This window comes from Garra rufa, chromosome 18, assembly GCF_049309525.1.
Source record: "Garra rufa chromosome 18, GarRuf1.0, whole genome shotgun sequence".
NCBI classification, from domain to species: domain Eukaryota; kingdom Metazoa; phylum Chordata; class Actinopteri; order Cypriniformes; family Cyprinidae; genus Garra; species Garra rufa.
In genome coordinates, this window is record NC_133378.1 from 33,775,124 (window position 1) to 33,798,653 (window position 23,530).

At 31.4% G+C, this 23,530-nt stretch overlaps 1 protein-coding gene across 1 annotated transcript in view; it reads right to left on the minus strand.

The window, feature by feature from the left end:
• acap3a (ArfGAP with coiled-coil, ankyrin repeat and PH domains 3a) overlaps nucleotides 1–23,530 on the minus strand; it is a 102,358-nt gene that overhangs the window by 48,586 nt on the left and 30,242 nt on the right. Inside the window, exons 2-4 of the mRNA XM_073823018.1 lie at nucleotides 11,760–11,817; nucleotides 5,163–5,282; nucleotides 2,641–2,694 (exon numbers count right to left, since the gene is read on the minus strand). Coding sequence (XP_073679119.1) covers nucleotides 2,641–2,694; nucleotides 5,163–5,282; nucleotides 11,760–11,817 — 232 coding nt within the window. The remainder of the gene's footprint in view (nucleotides 1–2,640; nucleotides 2,695–5,162; nucleotides 5,283–11,759; nucleotides 11,818–23,530) is intronic.

A 23,530-nucleotide genomic window follows, 5' to 3' on the forward strand; every position in this document is an offset into this window, starting at 1 on the left:
CAGTAACCTCTATTTACAGTTTGTTTTAGGAACAATTTATATTCATCTATATATATATATATATATATATATATATATATATATCTGACTCAAAGTTACTTTTTTTCAACCAGCAAGTTTTTTTGACCGGAAATGACACAGGCTTCTCCCAAAAAATTTAAAAGACGATGTACAAGAGGCATCATTGTGGAAAAAACTATTTCTCAGCTTTTATTTACATTTGAACAAAAAGTGGCATGTCCAAAACTATTCATACCCTTCTCAATAATTAATAGAAAAGCCTCTATTGGCTATTACAGCAATCAAACGCTTCCCATAATTGCTGACCAGCCTCCACTGGTATTTTTGCCCATTCATCTTTAGCGATGAGCTCCAACTCTTTCAGGTTGGAGGGTCTCCTTGCCATCACCCTGATCTTTAGCTTTCTCCACAGATTCTCAATTGGATTTAAGTCAGGACTCTGGCTGGGCCACTGCAAAACATTAATTTTAATGATGCTTTAGAACAGCCTGGACTCTTTGGAATGGTATAGAACTTTGGATTTTCCTATAGACTGTGACAGTTTGCAAAGGGTATGAATAATTTTGGACATGCCACACACACAATGATGTCTCTTGTACATCATCTTATTATCTTTTGGGAGAAGCCGGTGTCATTTCTGGTCAAAAAAAACTTGCTGGTTGAATAAAAGTAACTTTAAGTCAGAATATTCCAGGGGTATGAATAATTTCGGGCTTGACTGTATATATATATATATGATTACACACACACACACACACACACACACACACACACACACACACACACACACACACACACATATCTTTTTTTTTGCATTAATGGAGGGTTATTATGTCCCTGTTGTCTCACTGTAAGTGCTCTTGTGCACTGATGCATGTGTTTGTCTTTCTGCATCCATTTATATAAGTGACCCTCAAGCGTTCATGTTTATACCTCAGTGCACACACTGCTCAGGTGCTGCCTGACACACACACACACACACACACACACACACACACACACACACACACACACACACTCTCTCTCTCTCTCTCTCTCTCTCTCTCTCTCTCTCTCTCTCTCTCTCTCTCTCTCTCTCTCTCTCACTATCACAGCAGGATTCAGTCTCCAGCCCTCTGATGACCCTGCCCATTAACCTCGTTTGTGATGTCATTTCCCCATGTGGCGCTGCTGGTCTCTGCACAGCCCCTCTCTAAAGACCCAAAGCACGCTTCTCAAAAAAGCCCGTCAAGCGGGCAGTGAGTTCACAGACAGAGGGCCCGCGATGCAAGGGTCAGATCTAACACCTCACTGAGAGCAAGAAAACAACACGCTTATAGAATGAACAGATGAGTGTTAGAAACTAACAATAGTCACGTCTCACCCTAACAGTGCTGCTGAGACCTTTCCAAAGAAAAACAAGACAGATAATTAGTCAGACAAATTAATTATTCCACATGTTTTTTGCAGTAACTACAAACTCAGCAAAACCTTGTCCATTTTTGTATTGTTCTGGTTCTTGAGAAAATTATTATTATTGTTTATGTAAATAATATATCATGTAATATATATATATATATATATATATATATATATATATATATATATATATATAATTTAACTATATATTTACTTGAAAAAAATGTTTTTAAGTAAATACATATTTAAATTATATATATATATATATATATGAATAATTTAACTATATATATATATATATATTTCACTAAATATATATACATATATTAAATAATAAGTAAAATAATATATATTTAAATAGTATATCAGAAAGAAAAAATAGAGAAAAAATATATTAATTAGATATAACTTATTTACTTATAGATATATATTTGAATATATATTATTTATTTAACTATATATTTACTTGAAAAAAAAATATGTTTTTACGTAAATACATATTTAAATTTTATATATATATAAGTAAATAATATATTTAAATAATATATATGAGATAAAAAAGAGAGAAATATATATTTATTAGATATAAATTATTTTATGTTTTTTTATTATATTTAAATTATGTTTATATATATATATATATATATATATATATATATATATATATATATATATATATATAATTTATTTATAGTTTTTTTCTCTTTTTTAGGTAAATAATACAAATAACACCACAAAATCTTGGCCAGTGAGGACAGAACATTTTAATTAGATTAATTTGTTACAAGAAAAGTTTTATTATGCAGGATGTGTGACATGCTTTCATCCTTAACATTAAATGTTACTACTTGATCCAAAAAACATTTGTGTCAGCCTTTTGCAAAATTCGTATACTGTTTTGCATCACCACAAAACGTCAGATGTAAACTGCAGGTTCTGAAGCAAAACCAGCCAAGAACCACTGCTCTAGATATCGTCTCAGATGACCAGAAATGACGTTCACAACATCAGACAAAGCATCATATATGATTTACACGCAACACAAGGATCATTCATGATTCACAGCATCACAGCAGCACGTTAAATCATTCACACACATCACAACCAGGGCAACACTTGAGGGAAAACACATCAACATTTCACGATATGCTGACACCCTGAGGCAAATCCATCCCACAGTCACTCGTGAGGAGAAACAAATGAGAAAAACACGAGACGTACCATGTGGTAGTTGACAATCTCCTGCAAACTCTCGCCACACTTTTCCAGGCAATCCTGTACAAACACAAGAACAGGTCACAGTCATCATAATTCAAATTATGTTTGCATTATCAAGACCAACATTAATTATGCGGTAGTGGTAATTCAATCTCATGTTTATTTTCATATCACCATCTATTAATATTCTGGCGCACGTAGAGTCTGTCAAACAAGGAAAACTAGCCCCGCTGAGCGCGCAACAGCTTTTGTCAAAATGGAAATGTAATTGTGGCTCTGACTTGATGTTTTTACAGTGGAAAATGCAAATAGCAGCAGGTTTTAATAAGATGCTCAACATTAGTCAGCTGGGTACAAGGAAAGAGAAGCCAAAAAGACTCGTAATAGCATTTACAGACGGCGGCAATGAGTCTAACCCTATTGGCAATGCTGAAAGAGAGAAAGGCGAGAGTACAGGAGCCCCAGCCTGCTCCTTTTTTGACTCGATCCATGTCTAATCAGGGTCAAAGAGTGTCTGAGACGCTCAAAACTGCAGCCTGACGCCCTCATGTCAGTGAGTCTGCCAGTAAAGAGCTCACAATTAAAAGCAGACGCGTGTTTAGGGTTGAGAATCTAGAAAAAATGACTACGGTTGAGTGATTTATGGCGTACAGTTTTGTTAACAGTTCTTGAACGTCTGCAGTGTTTATCTAGCGCCAAAACAAAAGTATGTGATGAGAGAAAAACTGAGTGCCATAAAATACAAGCTATACATTTTGCTATTGCAGTTTCCCACAATGAGGTCTGATTCATGAATGAATGGCTTTTGATACAGTTCTTTTTAAAAAAATTGATTTTTTTAGTAATTCAAATAAAATAAATAATAATAATAATTAAATAATACATTTAATATAATGAATATTAATATAACAAAAAAGTAAGGTATTCAGTTGTTATTACTATTACTATAAAAAATAATACAAATAATCAGTATGTAAATAGTAATAATAATAATAAAAACAATACACAAAATAATACATAAAATGTAAATTATTAAAATATTACTATTATTATGATAAAAAATAATATAAATAATTTATATATAATAAATAATAAAATAAATAGTATACAATAAATAAATTGCAACGAACAATAAAACAAAAATCGTTTTTAAAATAAAAAATTAAAGTAGTAATTAATATAAATAATAAAATAAAAAGCATCTAAATTAATTCTTCAGTATAAAACAAAAACATTTTAATAGAAATTTATGAACAGAATAGGATTAAATCAGCATGAGTTTTTTTTATTTTTTATTTTATTATTTATTCATGACATTTTGAATTTTGAATTTCGGAAATAAATGGTAGCCCTACCTAAAAAAAAAAAAAAAAAAAAAAAAATCAATAAAAAATTTTTATATGATGATATTAATATAATAAAAAATATTTTTTATTATTTATTATAATTCATTTATTTTATTTTATTTTTGTCATTAAAATAAAATGCTAAAATAATAATACAAATAATATAAATGAAATAATACATTTAATATAATGGATATTAACATTACAAATTTGTGAACAATCAAATTATTATTATTATTATTATTATTATTACTATTATTATATTAAATCATAATTAAAATTAATCAATATACAATAAATAATATATAATAAATACATTTTTAAAAAGTAGTAATTAAAAAGTAGTAACTAAGGCATAAAAAATAATTCAAATGAAAAATAGGCAAAATTAAAATAACACATTAAAATTATCATAAATTACATTTTTAAGTAATTTTTATATAATATAAATACTTTTGCCAAATTGAATTGTGGGTCTGTTGTGTCACGTCACTGTTGCTTGCAGCAGAAGTTGAAACATTTTCAACTTTTCAAGCACCAATATAGGGACCAATCAGATCGCCTTATGCAAATACACTAGCTCAGACACTAGCCAATCATGTTTATGCAACACTGGAAAAGTAATGTGATTGGTTGGTGTCACTATAGTCTCGCATAGCCAGACCTTCAGACTGACGGCTGAAGGTCTGGAATTCATGGCAGCTTTAATTGGCCAAGGGCCGCCCATAAGACCGTTTGACCGACATGTCAAACAACCAATCACAGTTCGTTTCGTTCAGCGTCACGTTTCGGTGCGTGGAAATGCCCCCACAACAACAGACTGGCGCGCAACAAGTCAGTCATTGAAATAACCAGCATTGAAAGATAACGAAGAAGAGGGAGAACAAGCAGTAAGTCAGTCATTTGTTCGCGAACGTCGCAAATTTGTATAACAACAACGACGTCTGCATAAGCACCTTTTAGCAAAACGCGAGTAAATCAGTCTGCGCTTTGTTTCCCGGCGGACCGAAAATAAACGCGACACTCGCGTGTTCCGGATATCCGATCAAATTCAACGAATCAGATGACGACTTCGACATTTCTGAAGTGTTTCCAGTTAAGTGTACCATATGCATCAGACGTTTAGCCAACGTTCCGTGACAAAGCAAACTCACACACATGTATATGATAAAATATTACCGATATCATCTGGTCCTTCTTGCACTGCTGGGATAGATCACGGATTCCGTTGATGAAGAGCTTGTTGGCGGTGACGTACGCTTTCCCAGCTTCAATCATACCGCCACACAGCTTCACCAGCTATTGAACAAAAACAGAGAGAGAAAAAGGTTAATAAGACACAATAAACCATTCATGTGTAATGCGTTTTAGAGTATCAGCAAAAAAAAAAAATTATTTTAATACATTTTTTTAAATGTATGCTGTTGCATTCTTCTTTAGTTAAATAATAGTTTAGTTAATACTATTAGAAACACTTTTGTGATTTTGATCTATCTCAGTGAATCAAATCTTTTGAATCAGTTCATTCAGATGATTTATTTAATGATTCGTTCAGTGAGTCATTCTGAAAGTTACACTGTTACAGTAGTAGATGGTGACCAGTAGGTGACTTTTTGTGTTATTATTGAGCCTGAAATGTGCCTTATCGTTTTATTAAAATTTTAATTTATAGGTTGAAACAAGAAAAATCCTGTTCACTTCAAAACTGGTTCAAAAACACAGACCATTTCATTAAAAAGCATTTACAGTTAATGAATACTTTAGTTTAAACATACAATTATAAATAGAAATTCACAAATAGAGTTGAATTAAATCAGCCTGTCAGAATTTAATCTATATTAACTCAGAATAAAACAATTTTTGAATAGAAATGTATGAATAGAATTGGATAAAAAAGACATTAAATAATGAGTTTATTTTATTTTTATTTTTTTTTATTTTTTTGACATCAGAGTTGTTTTAAATTTCGAATTTTTTGGAATAAATGGTAGCCATACAATTATATATTTATTTATTTTTATTTATTATTATTATTATTTTTAGTGAACAGCATATTATTTTCTATTTATTTAACACTACTATGGGTTTGTTTAAATTATATTTTAAATATTTTATCATTTTATTTAATTTTTTTGTCACATGACTCCACTTACACGTGTCACATGGCCTCATTATGTTGCATATTTGGTTGATATTATTTGCTATTTATTCAACACTAATATGATTTTTTAATAATTATTTTATTTATAATTTTTTTTGGACATCAGAAAAATTTATTAAATAAATAAATGAATAAATAAATGTAATATAACGATATTAATATAATAAAATGTAAATCAATTATTATTAATAATATTAATATTTTTGCTATTATTATTATTATAAATAAATAAATATCTGATAATAATCAAATAAATGATGCAATAAATAAAAAATATACAACTAAAAATGTATATATAATAAATAATTAAATAAAAATCATGTTTATTTTTATTAGTCATAATAAACAATTCATTGTTTTATTATTTAATATATTCTGAATATATTTATTTTATAAAATAATTATTTAACTTTTGCATCCTTCTTCAGTTAATACTTTTATTTTTTTTAATTAATATTAAGTTACTTACATTTAGAAATGTTTCATTAATACTATTAGCAGTTCATATCTTTATTAGTTTTTAGTATTTTTGCCTTATTAATCATGAGGATTTTGCTTTATCAAGTCTTGAAAAAGTGAATCAAATCTTTTGAATCAGTTCATGTAAGCGATTCTTTTAGTGAGTCATTCTGAAAGTCACACTGTTACAAGAGTAGATGGTGAACAGTATGTGTCTTTCTATACATTATTAGTCTGAAATGTATCTTATCATCATTTTTTTTTTACAATTTTAATACATACAGTCAAGCCCGAAATTATTCATACCCCTGGCAAATTAAAGTTACTTTTATTCAACCAGCAAGGTTTTTTGACCGGAAATGACACAGGCTTCTCCCAAAAGATAAGACGATGTACAAGAGGCAATATTTCTCAGCTTTTATTTACATTTGGCATGTCCAAAATTATTCATACCCTTTGCAAACTGTCACAGTCTATGGGAAAAATCCAAAGTTCTATACCATTCCAAATAGTCCAAGCTGTTCTAAAGCATCTTAATTACAGATTCATTGGGAACAGCTGTTTCAATCAACTCAACAGGTGAAAAACAGAAGCTCTCTGCTGTTGGTTTGTGGACAGTCATGGCTAAGACAAAGGAGCTCACTGAGGACCTGCGCCTGCGCATTGTGGCTGCTCACAAGTCAGGAAAGGGCTATAAGACCATATCTAAATGTTTTGAGGTTCCAGTGGCTGCCGTGCAAAGTATTATTAAAAAATACAAGATGTTCCGGACTGTGAAAAATCTCAGAGGATGTGGTCGGAAGCCAAAAGTGAAACCTGTGCTGGCCAGGAGGATAGTGAGACAGGTAAAAAAAGAATCCAAGGTTCACCACCAAGGCCATTCTGATGAATCTGGGCTCTGCTGGTGGCAACATCTCAAGGCAGACAGTCTAACGGACACTGCACACCACTGGGTTCCACGGACGCAGACCAAGGAGGACACCACTTCTCCAGATAAGGCACACAAAAGCACGCTTGGCCTTTGCAAATGCTCATCTGGACTAAGAAGAAGACTTTTGGTCTTCTGTTTTATGGTCAGATGAAACAAAAATTTAATTGTTTGGCCACAAAACAATTGTAGCCTTCATTTGGCATAAAAAAGGAGAAGGCTTCAACCCTAAGCACACCATCCCCACTGTCAAACATGGTGGTGGGAACCTAATGTTTTGGGGGTGTTTTTCAGCCAGCGGACCAGGCAACCTAATCACAGTAAACGGCACCATGAAAAAGGAGCAATACATCAAAATTCTCAACAACAACATCAGGCAGTCTGCAGAGAAACTTGGCCTTGGGCATCAGTGGACATTTCAGCACGACAACGACCCAAAACACACAGCAAAAGTGGTAAAGAAATGGTTAGCAGACAAAAACATTAATGTTTTGCAGTGGCCCAGCCAGAGTCCTGACTTAAATCCAATTGAGAATCTGTGGAGGGAGCTAAAGATCAGGGGGATGGCAAGGAGAGTTGGAGCTCATCGCTAAAGATGAATGGGCAAAAATACCAGTGGAGACATGCAAAAAGCTGGTCAGAAATTATAGGAAGCGTTTGATTGCTGTAATGGCCAATAGAGGCTTTTCTATTGATTATTGAGAAGGGTATGAATAATTTTGGACATGCCACTTTTTGTTCAAATGTAAATAAAAGATGAGTAATAGTTTTTTCCACAATGATGCCTCTTGTACATCGTCTTATTATCTTCTGGGAGACGTCTGTGTCATTTCTAATAATAAAAAAAAACTTGCTGGTTGAATAAAAGTAACTTTAAGTCAGAATTTGCCAGGGGTATGAATGATTTCATGCTTGACCTTGCAGGATTTCATTTTAGCTGCATTACTGTAATCACAGTAGAGTCAAAATGATCCATGCAGCGCATTTACTTAAACATTAGTTTAACTAAAACCTGAAATATCTCTTTAAAATCACACTAACACACACGACAGGTGCGTTCTCATCTGCTCAGTAATTTTCCTCACTAATGTGCCAATTAGGCACATTAGGCCAATAAGGCCAAGGCAAAAATTTCCCACTTTCAGACATGCCACACATCCCAGACTCAGCGGAGGGCTTTCACATGTGGTTGTGTGTTTGTTTTATTCCTGATGGGACACATTCTCAGATGGGCTCCATGTGTCCGTCCCTGCGTTTTTTAGTCTAACCCGAACCAGAGCCCAACATTCACTTTCTTTCACTTCCTGCATTGTTTTTTCTTCTGTATTGTATCTTCCTCTATTCTTACCTCAGGTGCCGTTTCGATTGCGTCCACACACGCACCCAGCTGTAAATATAGGCTGAGGAAAATCTCTAAATTTCCCACAGTCTCCTCATGAGTCAATCTAACAAACACAGAGAGCCTTGTTCTTCTACACAGCTGCTTAACAGACCCACAGACTGCACATCTGAACAGCCAGATGTAAAAACTAACAAGAAACTGTTAGGCAAAAATAGATCGAAAGGCATCATTTACTGTTTATGAAGAATCCAAATGTTATGTTTCCTAAAATGTGATAAGTGAAATAAGCGAAGAGTGGGATTTCTCTTCAGTGTGGCTTCTCCAACAGTTTTCTGGGAGAAAAATCACATGAGATCATAAGTCTGTGCTGAAGCCTGAGCCTGCTGAACTTAGCAAAAGTCGCACGTTGTTGTGATTAAAATGCATGGAAACACCAAACAACAACAAACAGCTAAACCAAATGCATAATTCAATTCATCACTGCACCTAACTACTACACTTTTTTTTTTTTTTTTTTAAATAATAAAAAAATGTTAGCGGATGAACATGTCTTTAAAGATGATTTGACCTTCATCTTCTCATGAATTACCTATTTTAAAGATTGAAAATATCTAACCATAAAAGAGACCTCGTGTATATTTTTAGATTAACTTGTAACTTGTCATCATTTATTGCCATCATTTTTATTAATATTTAAAATAAAATACATAAAAATATAAAACAAAATAAATTAACAATAAAATAAAAAACTAAATAAAAGTGAAATATAAAAAAACGGAATACATTAAATGAAAAAATAAAAATAAAATAACAACCAGACATCAAGTCAAAATAAAATAAAATAAAAAACAAAGTAAAAATAAATAAAATAAAATAACACAAAAAAAGGCATATTAAAATGTTAAAAAAAGAAATCCATATTAGTGTCAAATAAATATCGACAGAATATGCAACATAATGAGACCATGTGACACATGTAGTGGAGTTATATGAAAAAAATAATTAAAATAAAATAAAAAATGCACAATAAAATTGTAAAAAATCCATAGTAGTGTTGAATAAATAAGAAATAATATTAACCAAATATGCAAGATATTTAATTTTATTTAATTATAGTATATACAGTGTTTTTGTGTGTATTGTGTGTATTATATGTATATTTTTGGATGTGTGTGTGTGTATTAATATAAAAAAAAATAGATTTTTATTTCTTAAAAAATGTATTTACATTTACATTTTTTGTGCATTTTGTTAAATATATATTAATTGAATTTATATATAAATAAATAAAAAACAAACTAAGATTAAATAAAATAAAAAAACAACATAAAAAACTAACAAAAAATAAAATAACTTGACATCATGTCAAAATAAAATGCAACAAAATAAAAACAAACAAAAAACAAAATTAAATAAATATAAAAAATTAAAATTAAAAATTAAATTAAATAACCTGACGTCATGTCAAAATAAAAAGCTAATTAAAAATTAAATAAAATAAAAAACGAATTAAAAATAATATAAAATAACCCGACAGCATGACAAAATGAAAACTAATTAAAAATAAAATAAAATAAATAAAAAACTAAAAACAAAAAAAAATCTATAAAACAAAAAACAAAACTGTCATGTCAAAATAAAATAACACAAAAAACAAACACTAAAAATAAAATAAAAACTTGTCAAAATAAAGTCAATAAAATAAAAAACAAACTTTAATTGTATTAAAATATAAAATAAAATAAAAATAAGCAAAATTAAATAAAAAACAAACAAAAATAAAACAAAATATAAAAAACTGAATAAAGTAAATTAAAATATAAAAATAAAATAACAAAAAGACATCAAGTCAAAATAAAATAAAAACAAAGTAAAAATAAATAAAATAACACAAAAAACAAACTAAAAAAAAAAAACTTAGATTAAATAAAATAAAAAAGAACATAAAAACTAACAAAAATTAAAATAACAATTAGACATCATGTCAAAATAAAATAATATAAACTTGTATAAAAATATCAGAGATGTAGCTCTAGATTGGTTTGTTTCTTTATTTCTAAATTGGTCTTCTTTCTTCTGCGCCTGGAGATGCCTCCTCTTTATTTTGTGGGGTCCCTCAGGGATCTATTTTGGGTCCCATTTTGTTTATGTTCTACATGTTACCCCTAGGTCAAATTATGCATAATTATGACATTGAGTTCCACTGCTATGCAGATGATACGCAATTATATGTCCCGATAAAGCCTGGTGTTATTGATCCATCCCATATTATGTCCTGCTTCATCGAGATCAAAAATTGAATGTCGAAAAATGTTCTGCAGTTGAACGACTCCAAGTCAGAGTTGCTTAAAATTACCCCAAATGGCCCCAGTAATGCTAGCATTAATAATCTCTAGTCTAGGTGCCTCATCTAATAATGTTCGAAAAAAAGCCCGCAACTTAGGTGTAATTTTTGATTCAACTAACGAAGATGAAGTCATGTCTTCTAGCCTAGACTCCTGTAATACAGTATGTCATCTTCCTGTAGGATTACCATCACTATACATTAATCCACAACGCTCCTCTAATCTCATATACCATAAATATCCTTTCTGTTAATGTTTCTGTACATGTTCTTTCTGCTCTCTAATGATAAACTACCCTGCTTTCTGCTTTCTCTGCTGGATTTACAGCAGCTTTTGCACACACTGGTGATCCGTAAAGCCTGAGGTTGACCGCTTGACCTTGCTGTGGGAGCGGCTGATGTCAGTGTTTGGCTACAGAGGTCTCAGGAGGTATTAAATGTGATTTCTAACAAATCCAAGCTGTGATTTTCAAAAACGTGGCCTAAATGCGCTCTGCCAGGGTCAGAAGGTCAAGTGACAGTTTTAAAATATATTACTGTACCTTGTCAAGCTTGGCTTCGATCTCCACCACCTCCGTCTCCACCTCATCAATATTAGCCCTGGAACACAAAAGAGACGATGACGTGAATTATTTTGGTTCGACAGTCGCTAGTTGATGAATGGCACTGAAAGGAACAGATTAAAAGCGGATTTCATGGGAACTACATTTCATTTCATTCTATAGTCATTTCATTTCATCAATAGTTTGTGAGATTTGTCAGCATTTATTTACAATTGTTCCACTGCCATGTGACACATATAGTGGAGTTATGTGACAAAAATAAAATAAAAAATTAATAAAATAAATTCATAACAAAATAAAAAAAATCCATATTAGTCTTGAATAAATAGGAAATAATATCAACCAAACAGGCAACATCATGTGTAACATCATCCACTACATGTGACATGTAGTGGAGTTATGTGACAAAAATAAAGTAAAATAAAATAAAATAAAATATATTCATAATAAAAAAAGTATTACTGTGAAATAAATAGAAGATATTATCAACCAAATATATAATATAACATAATGAGGTCATGTGACAAAACTAAAATAAAATCAGAAATTCATAATAAAATAAAACAAAATCCATATTAGTGTTGAACAAGAAGGAAATAATAATCAACCAAACATGCAACACTATGAGGTCATGTGAACTGTAATCAAGTCATATGACAAAAAGTAACATTAAATGCTTACTGTGGAATAATTCCTACTGTTTAATGTTCATTTGTCCAGTTGATTTTCAAAGAACATGCTTTTTTGGCTAATATTACTAACAAACCCTTGCACAAGGGAAGAGGCAGATTTTCCACTTGTAAAAAGGTAGAAAAACACAGCTGCTACTGCAGTTTTTATTAGTATGAATGTAAAAGTGAAACATGAATTAGATATTGTATCGCTAAGATGAGATACTAACACAAACAATATGCAAAAAGAATTGTATTGAGACAGTAATTTCTCCAAATTCTGGCATACTTTCTCACAGTAAAGTACATACTTTTAAGTACACAAGTATGCAAATAAGGCGCACCCTTTGTGTGGCTTTATGGTGCTTTCACGTCGGATTTACTGTAATTATGAGCTTCTGAATCGTAAAAACCTTTCAAATCTGTGTCAAACTACAATTTGCCATTTTAAGGTAGTTCCAACTTGTAAAAACAACCCAAATGACAGCAGCTTCAACAGTTTGAGTCTTTTAATCTTGTAATTATGGTCATCCTGATGAGTCCTGAACACACAAGTATTCTCAACAAAGACAACTGACCAATCACATCTGTCCTTCCTTTTTGAAAAGGGCTGAAATTACTAGTTGCCATCTCCTCCCTCTTTCAATCACACAGTCTTCCTGCGTCAGAAAGACTTTTCCTCTGATCTGTGAGGGTGTTTTAAAACCTCAGGCTTTACGTTAAGCTATATCGCGAGATCTGAAAAACTTTTCTGAGTCTTTACAGTCAGTAATCTCTGTGTCTCTTGCTTTGCTCTGTGTGTGATGCACTGTTGCATGTGTTCTCCATTTAGAGGAGAAGAGATTGTACCTTAAGGATATATATATATATATATATATATATATATAGAGCCTGACCGATAAAGGATTTTGAAGGCCGATACCGATACAAATATTTGTTGGTTTTAAAATCCGATAATCCGATATATCCTTTACTGAAAAGCTACGCAATATCGCGTTCAAAATCGCGGATGAATCACATTCGATTTTGAACGCGATATTGCGTAGCTTTTCAGTGATCTACGACTTAGTGCTTTAAATACCGCAACATCTGAATGCAGGTGATGGAGATTTACTACTATATAACTAAAAACAAATTATATACACACACACTGTATAAATATTAGTGGTGGGCCGTTATCGGCGTTAACGTGCTGCGTTAACGTGAGACTCTTATCGTGCGATAAAAAAAATATCACCGTTAATCTATTCTCAAATTTGGGTTGGGAGCTGGGTCTAAACTACGCAAGCTATGATGACTTTCACCTTGATAGTTTAACGCGGATGTATACCGAAGACTATAGAATATGGTCGCGCGTTTACGTCTCCTCCGCCAAAACACAGACGGGGTCGCGTCGTCCTCCATTCATAAAAACCGAATCTACTATAGCGAAATGCCACGTAAATTCGTAGTTTTTTGGATTCATAAATCAAATGTTGGTCTGTCACTTAATTCAAATCGCGATATGGACTAGTGTCTGTGAAAACTGAAATGCAAAAAGACCGTTTTAATATGAATCCGGTATGTTCCGTTTGCCTAGCTGTATGTATGCATTGCGGAGACGAGCTTTTACTACACGCATACTGAAACACACGTGACGCTCCCGGTAATTTTTGGCATTTGCATCTCACATGAACAGATAAACTCAATCTCCCAAACTGCTGTGAGTGTCACTTTTACCGTTTCATTTGAGAAAACTAGCATCATATCATACTGTATACACAGAAACTTCACGGCAACCTGTCAAAATAAAAGCACGGTGTAACATGAACGTAGAAGTAGTGGAAACGTAGGGGAAACACTGGCTACCATAGATATACATACGTAGATGTATATTTTTATCACACTGTACAACAATAATACTGTTTTTTTTTATTACAGTAAGGGCTAAATTTAGGGTTGGGTAGGTGTTGACGTTAAAAAAAACACAATCTAATAGGTAGAAAAAATAATTTCATTGTTAGTTAGTTAGTAAACAGTACATCTTATTGAACATAATTTATTTTCATCAACAAATTATCATAGAACAGCTTTATGAGCTTTATGATCCATTCTCAAAGACTTACTTTTAGTCATTATTTGGGTAGCACACATATTCTGAATGCCTTCAGCAGAATTCAAATTAGCCATTTTAATCTAGATTAATCTAGATTAATTCCAAGATTTAATCTAGATTAATCTAGATTAAAAAAATTAATCTATGCCCACCCCTAATAAATATACTATGTGTATTTAACAAAATTTGAAAAAAATATAAATGTAAATATATATATATAAGAACAATCTTACAGACCAATCTTTTTTAATATTTGTAAAAAAATACAAATAAAATAAATACATTATTTTAAATGTAATTAATTAATTTAAAATTACTTTAAAATATTTTGTATTTATATACTAAATAAAAATAAAATAAATAAATAAATAAAATAAGTTAATTTAAATGTAATAAATGTATTTAAAATAAACAAAATTAACTACATATATATAAAATCATTTAAAATATTTTAACAAAATTTTACAAAATGCGCAAAAACGTAAATGTAAATACATTTAAGAAATAAAAATTAATTTTTTAATATGAATACACACACACACATCCAAAAATATACATATAATACACACAATACACACAAATAGACTGTATATACTATAATTATATAAAGAACTATATATCTACATCTATCTGTGTATATATATATATATATATATATATATATATATATATATATATATATATAAATAATGTATAATTTACTTATTTATATATAAATAAAAATCAAAATTTGAAATATATATATATATATATATATATATATATATATATATATATAATAAATATTTATAAATATTATATATTTACAATATAAATATATATTAAATATTCATATGCAAAAATTATATATTTATATACATATAGACACACACACACACACACACACACACTGTATATATATATATAAAGAATGATAAGATAAAGATAAACTAATATATAAATATATGTATTTATATATATTTTTTATTTGCAAAAATATTTCTAATATAATAATTATATATATAAACAATTCTTTATATATATATTTATGCACAAAATTATTACAATATTTATTATATACTATATTATTTCTATATATTTGTGATACACCATCATAAAAGTGCATTGAAAGAAACACAACATGAAACGTGTCAACTGTCAAGTATGACATGAGCACTGACTTGCGATTTCTAGCTCGCAGATAAAAAATAATAAAAATAAAAATAGCAAAAAGATTTACAAAAACTTACATTAAAAGAGGGATTTTTTGTGCCAGTGAAACCACCCAGAAAATCCCTGGAACCACATTGCAATGCCCTAAAAGTCACTCAAAACACTTCAATCACTTATCACAATATCTGGCAACCACCTACAACTCCTAGCATCACTGTGTCAGGTTTTGCAAGGACAAGCACTTTTTCTAAAAAATAAAAAATCATTCTTCTATCACAAACTGCTGTCACAGACATTTAATGCCCTGCTTTCTCATTGAATCCAACCATTTTTGTATAACCTGCTCCATAATAGTCTGTTTTTATCCCTACAAAAACATTTGCTCATTCTGGGAATACTGCCCTGACAACAAACCCAGGTCGAGCTTATATAATGTCTGACAATTTGATGAAGTTCATGTGTTTCTGTGGAGAGTGACAGTATGGCGGCTCCTGCAGCTGTCTGAGCTCCTGATGTGTTTCCTGGGCAGAAGCACAGCTGGCGTCCCGCTCTCGCTCTCTCTCCTTCAGCCGTCATCATGCCAGATCACTGCACATGGCACTCCCAGGATGGATGCGCATGTTGCCCCCGGTCCAGTAACCATGGCAACCGGTGTGGGGGCCGACCCCACACTTACAAACACAGTTATACTAGACCACTTGATCTTGCAAATGCAGAGAATATCTGGCAATATGGTTTATGGACAACATGAAATCATTTATGACTTTACTCTCTATGACATTCTCCACTTATGACATTACTGTTGAAATAGCTAAGGCCATGTGAGCAAGGAAACATAATAGTAACCACTAACATATTAGCCCAACATATTTCATTCAACTTTTTTATCCAATCAAATCCAGATAGATAAAAACACTAAATATTGTTTAACTGGAAACATTTTTTAATGGTTCACAACACAACAGTTAATTGCATTGTGAATGCCTTTTCATATTTGTCATTAGGAGTAAAGATATTAACACATAAATCTTAAAAGATATTAATATTAAAGATATCATGTAAATTAATATACTAATAACAACAATGATAATAATCTATTAGGTAATATTAATATAATTAATACATTAAATATATATCATCGTCAAAATATTTTAAATCACAAGCTATAAAAGCTATAAAAATGTAAATAAGTATATATAAGTTGTAAATAAAAAATACTGAAATCATTTTTTTATTGTAAATAAACATTTAAAATGAATCTAAAATATATATGTAAATTAAAATGAATACAAATAAAAAAATATAATAATTATAATAAACTAAATAATAAACTATTAGTTAATATTAACATAATTTTATTAAAATATTAAAGATATACCATCTTCAAAATTTCACATCACAAGCTATTACAGCTATAAAACTACACACACACACACACACACACACACACACACACACACACACACACACACACACACACACACACACACACACACACACACACACACACACACACACACACACACATATATGTGTGACCCTGGACCACAAAACCAGTCTTAAGTCGCTGGGGTATATTTGTAGCAATAGCCAAATATACATTGCATGGGTCAAAATTTTAGATTTTTCTTTTATGCCAAAAATCATTAGGAAATTAAGTAAAGATCATGTTCCATGAAGATTTTTTGTAAAATTCCTTCTGTAAATATATCAAAATGTAATTTTTGATTAGTAATATGCATTGTTAAGAACCTAATTTGGACAACTTTAAAGGTGATTTTCTCAGTATTTTGATTTTTTTCCACCCTCAGATTCCTGATTTTCAAATAGATGTATCTCGGTCAAATATTGTCCTATCCTAACAAACCATACATCAATAGAAAGCTTATTTATTAAGCTTTCATATGATGTATAAATCTCAGTTTTGTAAAATTTAACCTTATGACTGGTTTTGTGGTCCAGGGTCACATATTTATAACTAAATAATAAACTATTTATTATTAATATTAATATAATATATTAAGAATATCACAAATATTTTAAATCACAAGCTATAAAACTAAAAATATAAAAATGTATTCAAGTATATATAAGTTGTAAATAATTTTTTTTTAATTATTTTGTAAATAAAACATCTTTATATATATATATATATATATATATATATATATATATATATATATATATATATATAAAATATAAATAATAGTATGTACTTGAAAATTAATAAAACATTTTTCTAATAATAATAATAAACTAAATAAATTACTATTAATATAATTATCATATAATATATCATCTTAAAGATATTTTAAATCACAAGCTTTAACAGCTATAAAACTATAAAAACATAAGTATATACATGAGTTGTAAATAAAAAGCATTAAAATATTTTCTGTAAATAATTTTTTTTAAATAAATTAATATTAGTTAATAATAATATATCTTATTTTAAATATTTTAAATCACAAGCTATAAAAGCTATAAAACTATAAAAATGTCTAAAATAAAATTTAAAATAAATATTATATGTGTAATTGACAATTAATAAAAAAAAATAATAATAAAATAATAAAAAAATAGTTAATATTAAAAGAATGCATATATTAAAGATATATCATCTTCAAAATATTTTAAATCACAAGCTATACAAGCTAAAAAAACTATTAAAATACAAAATGTATATAAGTATATATAAATTGTAAATAAAAAAATTGAAATATTTTTTGTAAATAAAAAAATATTAAAATAAATCTAAAATAAATATTGTATATGTAATTGAAAATGAATAAAATTCAATAATAATAATAATAATAATAATAACAACAACAACAACTTACTATATCATAAATATAAATAAACAGTGCTGTTAAATGTAAGATGTTCACCACAACAGATCAGCACTGAAAACTGTTCAATATAACAACATTAGCGCTGAACCAGCAGAGACATGTTTGCTTCTGGCTCAGCGTCTAGCTGACTTCACATCCTCCAGCAGGGCTGGGCTCTGTTTACACCCACAAACCCGTCTACACTGCTGAAAACCAGACAAAAGAAGAACAGGACTTGTTTATATCAGCTCTGTCAAATTAATCCACCATTAACACAGACAGTCTAAACAACGCTTGCATAGTCAGCACATCTAAGACGTTTACAAGACAAAACAAAAAAAGGAAGCACAGAAACAATGGAGTCTGAGCAATTTAATGAATCTCATGAAAATACCTAAATAGCTGCCAATCCTACTGATGCCTGGTGTGTTTTTGCACATGAGTGAACTGCATTATTGACCTTGACGCATTTGCCAGAAGGTACCAGCTGAAAGGACCACGATCCTCGTCCTCCGGGAGTCCACCATAATGAGAGAAACACTCCAGCGGACGCGATCAAATGACTCGCTAATTCGCGAAAGAACAGCTGAGAACAACATCCGCTGTTAGTGATGGTTTCCGCTGTGTTCTCAGACACACCTCACATTGTTATAATGCAACAGCAATATTCACTGCATGTACTGAGATTTGCTAAAAGGGTCTCCATCCGGATGAGGTCATCATGAGGGTCTGCTGCTGATGACATCACTGCGCGTGAGTATTGATTGATTGATTGTTTTGAGTGCTCTAGTGGAGATCGGCCTTTTGTAAAAGAGTGTCTGAGTGAGTCATCCAGAGAGAAGTGTGTGAGTGTGTGTGTCTATTCTTAGACTGTCCGCCTCTTAGTGCTCTTGTCTGGTCCTTTTATATTCAGTAAAAGCCTTAATTCTTCTGCAGCCTCCAGCGATGCAGTCACTGAGCAAAAACAGAGCAAAACGTGCATCAGCGTGGCCACTGTGCAGAAAAATCGAATCATAATGCACTTTAAAATGCCATTAATGTTGCTTTATTCATTCAAAGACAACTTCTGTGAATATCGTAATGGTTTTGATGTGAATCTTGCTTTCAAATATAGTTTTAATTGCTATATTGGTGTAAAAATGACTTATTCTTACTTTACCCGTTTGGAAAACATTTTGTGATATCATCAAATTGAAAAGTAAAACTTGAATCATTATGAAGATTTAACTAATTGTTTTAACATTTTGAATCTGCTTTTTAGTTGAATTTCTAGCCACGGACTAAAAAATACAATAAAATTAAATAAAATATTTAACTAATTGCTTTAACATTTAGGTTCAGTTTTTTTGTTGAATTCATTGCCACTGACCAAAAATAAAATAAAATAAATATTTTACATTTGAATCTGTTTGTTTGTTCATAGCTACTGAGCAATAAATCAAATTAAATTAATTAAATTAAATTAAATTAAATTAAATTAAATTTTTTGGTTCTGCTTGTTGCTTGTTTGTTGAATTCATGGCCACTGACTCAAAAAATAAATAAAATAAAATAAATGAATTATATATATATATAACCCCATCCCAATTTTTTGATATTTTATCAATAAGAACATGCTCTTTCAAAAAAAAAAAAAGTTTCTTGTTCACACCTGGTGTCATTCATGGGAAATAATGCTCTGAACATTGGTGTAAATTAGTTTTTTTTAAATTTCAATTTTTCAAAAGTTAAATTTTTGGACCTTAATATCTCAACATCCATATGACTCTATTGTCTGATGTCAAAGGATGTGAAAGACATGGTACATATCAGACCATTTACCAAGTTTGATGCTTATACATTGAAAATTGAGGTTTCTATGGACATCTGAAAACCCTTAAAGTAATAGTTTCAAAGAAAAGTAGAGGGCCAGCCCTCAGGTGTAAATTCAGTAACAATGCTGTGAGTTGTAATTCATGCAGTTCTGGACTAGGACTCTTAGCCCAGAAAATTTCATGGACCTGGCACAACTAGTTCTGGAGATATTTCAGTCTGAACATGGTCACTCAGACTGTGATGCCAAAACGGGGTAAAAACAAAGGTTTTACGGATTTTTGGTGAAAAAAGTACGCACAGTAGAGATCTGAAATTTTGTATATGATCTATTGGGCATTTAACCCATCACATGGATTTTTTTCAGACAAATCTGAGGAGGTCAGGTGGAGAACTTTTTCCAAAATTTGATGATTCCAGCTGGAATGACCCATATAACTAATTCTTTAACATTTGAATCTGTTTGTTTGTGGAATTCAAGGCCACTGACAATAAATAAATAAATACAATAAAATAAAATAAAATAAAATAAAATAAAAGATTTAACTAAATGCTTTAACATTTTGAACCTGTTTGTTTGTTGAATTCATGGCCACTGACCAAAAAATAAAATAAAATAAATATATATTTTTTAACTAATTACTTTAACATTTAAATCTGCTTGTTTGTTGAATTCATGGCCACTGACCATAAGTAAAATAAAATAAAATAAAATAATAAAAGCAAGTATCGTTATCGTAAAATAAACAACTTGAGGGTGATAAAAAAGACTCCTCCACTTTATGGCCAAGTTACTGACTGTATATTATTACTTCTCTCCTCTACAGCTGCATGACTTGCTGCGTCTGTGTTTGTTTTGCAATTCAGGTCTGGTTTTAGTCTCTTGCAAGAGTGGGACGTCTTCAAAAAGCCACAGACGGATTTAACCCAAGCGGGTTTCCTTTCTAGCCCGCTTTATGGGTGTGTGGCATGTGGAGGACGGGCCAAAAGCAGACGGGGCTGTCCAGCTCATTGGAGACGTCAGCTCTCAGACGTCTTTCAGCAAATGCGTGTTGATTTTGGAGGGGTCAGCATGCAGTCAAGCATCAAATATGTGTCATGAGCAAAAAAAGAGGGGAGAGCGGCCCACCCAAACCCCTCCTCTTCATCGCAGACCCCGCGAGGCCACCGTGGTCAGATACACCATGACTTATCTGTGTTTAGTGGTGTTCTGGCAGGGCAAAGTGAACCCAGCTGGCGCGTGCGTGCAAACAATTCCCAAATCGCCGCTCCAAAACCCGCCTGCGAGGATCATGTGTGAGAAAACAAGGCGGTCCTCGCTTTATCGGATGCCTTCTCGGCAAAAACCTGTTGCTGTCTGAGAGGTGATGTCACAAAACGTCTCCAGACGTGCTGAGGTGCTAATGCGTCCAGGACCGAGGGGTTTGCTGAGGGAAAAAAAGTCAGAATTGTGAGGTTGTATCACGCGATTCTGAGAAAAAAAGTCGGAACTGCGAGTTTATATCAGGCAATTCTGAGAAAAAAAAAGTCGGAATTGCAAGTTTGTATCAGGCAATTCTGAGAAAAAAAGTCGGAATTGCAAGTTTGTATCAGGCAATTCTGAGAAAAAAAGTCGGAATTGCAAGTTTGTATCAGGCAATTCTGAGAAAAAAAGTCGGAATTGCAAGTTTGTATCAGGCAATTCTGAGAAAAAAAAAGTCGGAATTGCAAGTTTGTATCAGGCAATTCTGAGAAAAAAAGTCGGAATTGCAAGTTTGTATCAGGCAATTCTGAGAAAAAAAGTCGGAATTGCAAGTTTGTATCAGGCAATTCTGAGAAAAAAAAAGTCTGAATTGCAAGTTTGTATCAGGCAATTCTGAGAAAAAAAGTCGGAATTGCAAGTTTGTATCAGGCAATTCTGAGAAAAAAAGTCGGAATTGCAAGTTTGTATCAGGCAATTCTGAGAAAAAAAGTCGGAATTGCAAGTTTGTATCAGGCAATTCTGAGAAAAAAAAAGTCGGAATTGCAAGTTTGTATCAGGCAATTCTGAGAAAAAAAGTCGGAATTGCAAGTTTGTATCAGGCAATTCTGAGAAAAAAAGTCGGAATTGCAAGTTTGTATCAGGCAATTCTGAGAAAAAAAAAGTCTGAATTGCAAGTTTGTATCAGGCAATTCTGAGAAAAAAAGTCGGAATTGCAAGTTTGTATCAGGCAATTCTGAGAAAAAAAGTCGGAATTGCAAGTTTGTATCAGGCAATTCTGAGAAAAAAAGTCGGAATTGCAAGTTTGTATCAGGCAATTCTGAGAAAAAAAAAGTCTGAATTGCAAGTTTGTATCAGGCAATTCTGAGAAAAAAGGTCGGAATTGCAAGTTTGTATCACACGATTCCGAGAAAAAAAGTCGGAACTGTGAGTTTGTATCAATTCTGAGGGAAAAAAAAGTCAGAATTGTGAGGTTGTATCACGCGATTCTGAGAAAAAAAGTCGGAATTGCGAGTTTATATCAGGCAATTCTGAGAAAAAAAAAGTCGGAATTGCAAGTTTGTATCAGGCAATTCTGAGAAAAAAAGTCGGAATTGCAAGTTTGTATCAGGCAATTCTGAGAAAAAAAAAGTCTGAATTGCAAGTTTGTATCAGGCAATTCTGAGAAAAAAAAAGTCGGAATTGCAAGTTTGTATCAGGCAATTCTGAGAAAAAAAGTCGGAATTGCAAGTTTGTATCAGGCAATTCTGAGAAAAAAGGTCGGAATTGCAAGTTTGTATCACACGATTCCGAGAAAAAAAAGTCGGAACTGTGAGTTTGTATCAATTCTGAGGGAAAAAAAAGTCAGAATTGTGAGGTTGTATCACGCGATTCTGAGAAAAAAAGTCGGAACTGCGAGTTTATATCAGGCAATTCTGAGAAAAAAAAAGTCGGAATTGCAAGTTTGTATCAGGCAATTCTGAGAAAAAAAGTCGGAATTGCAAGTTTGTATCAGGCAATTCTGAGAAAAAAAGTCGGAATTGCAAGTTTGTATCAGGCAATTCTGAGAAAAAAAGTCGGAATTGCAAGTTTGTATCAGGCAATTCTGAGAAAAAAAGTCGGAATTGCAAGTTTGTATCACGTGATTCTGGGAAACAAAGTCGGAATTGTGAGTTTATATTATGTGATTCTGAGAAAAAAGGTTGGAATTGTGAATTCGTATCACAATTCTGAAAAAAAAAGTCGGAATT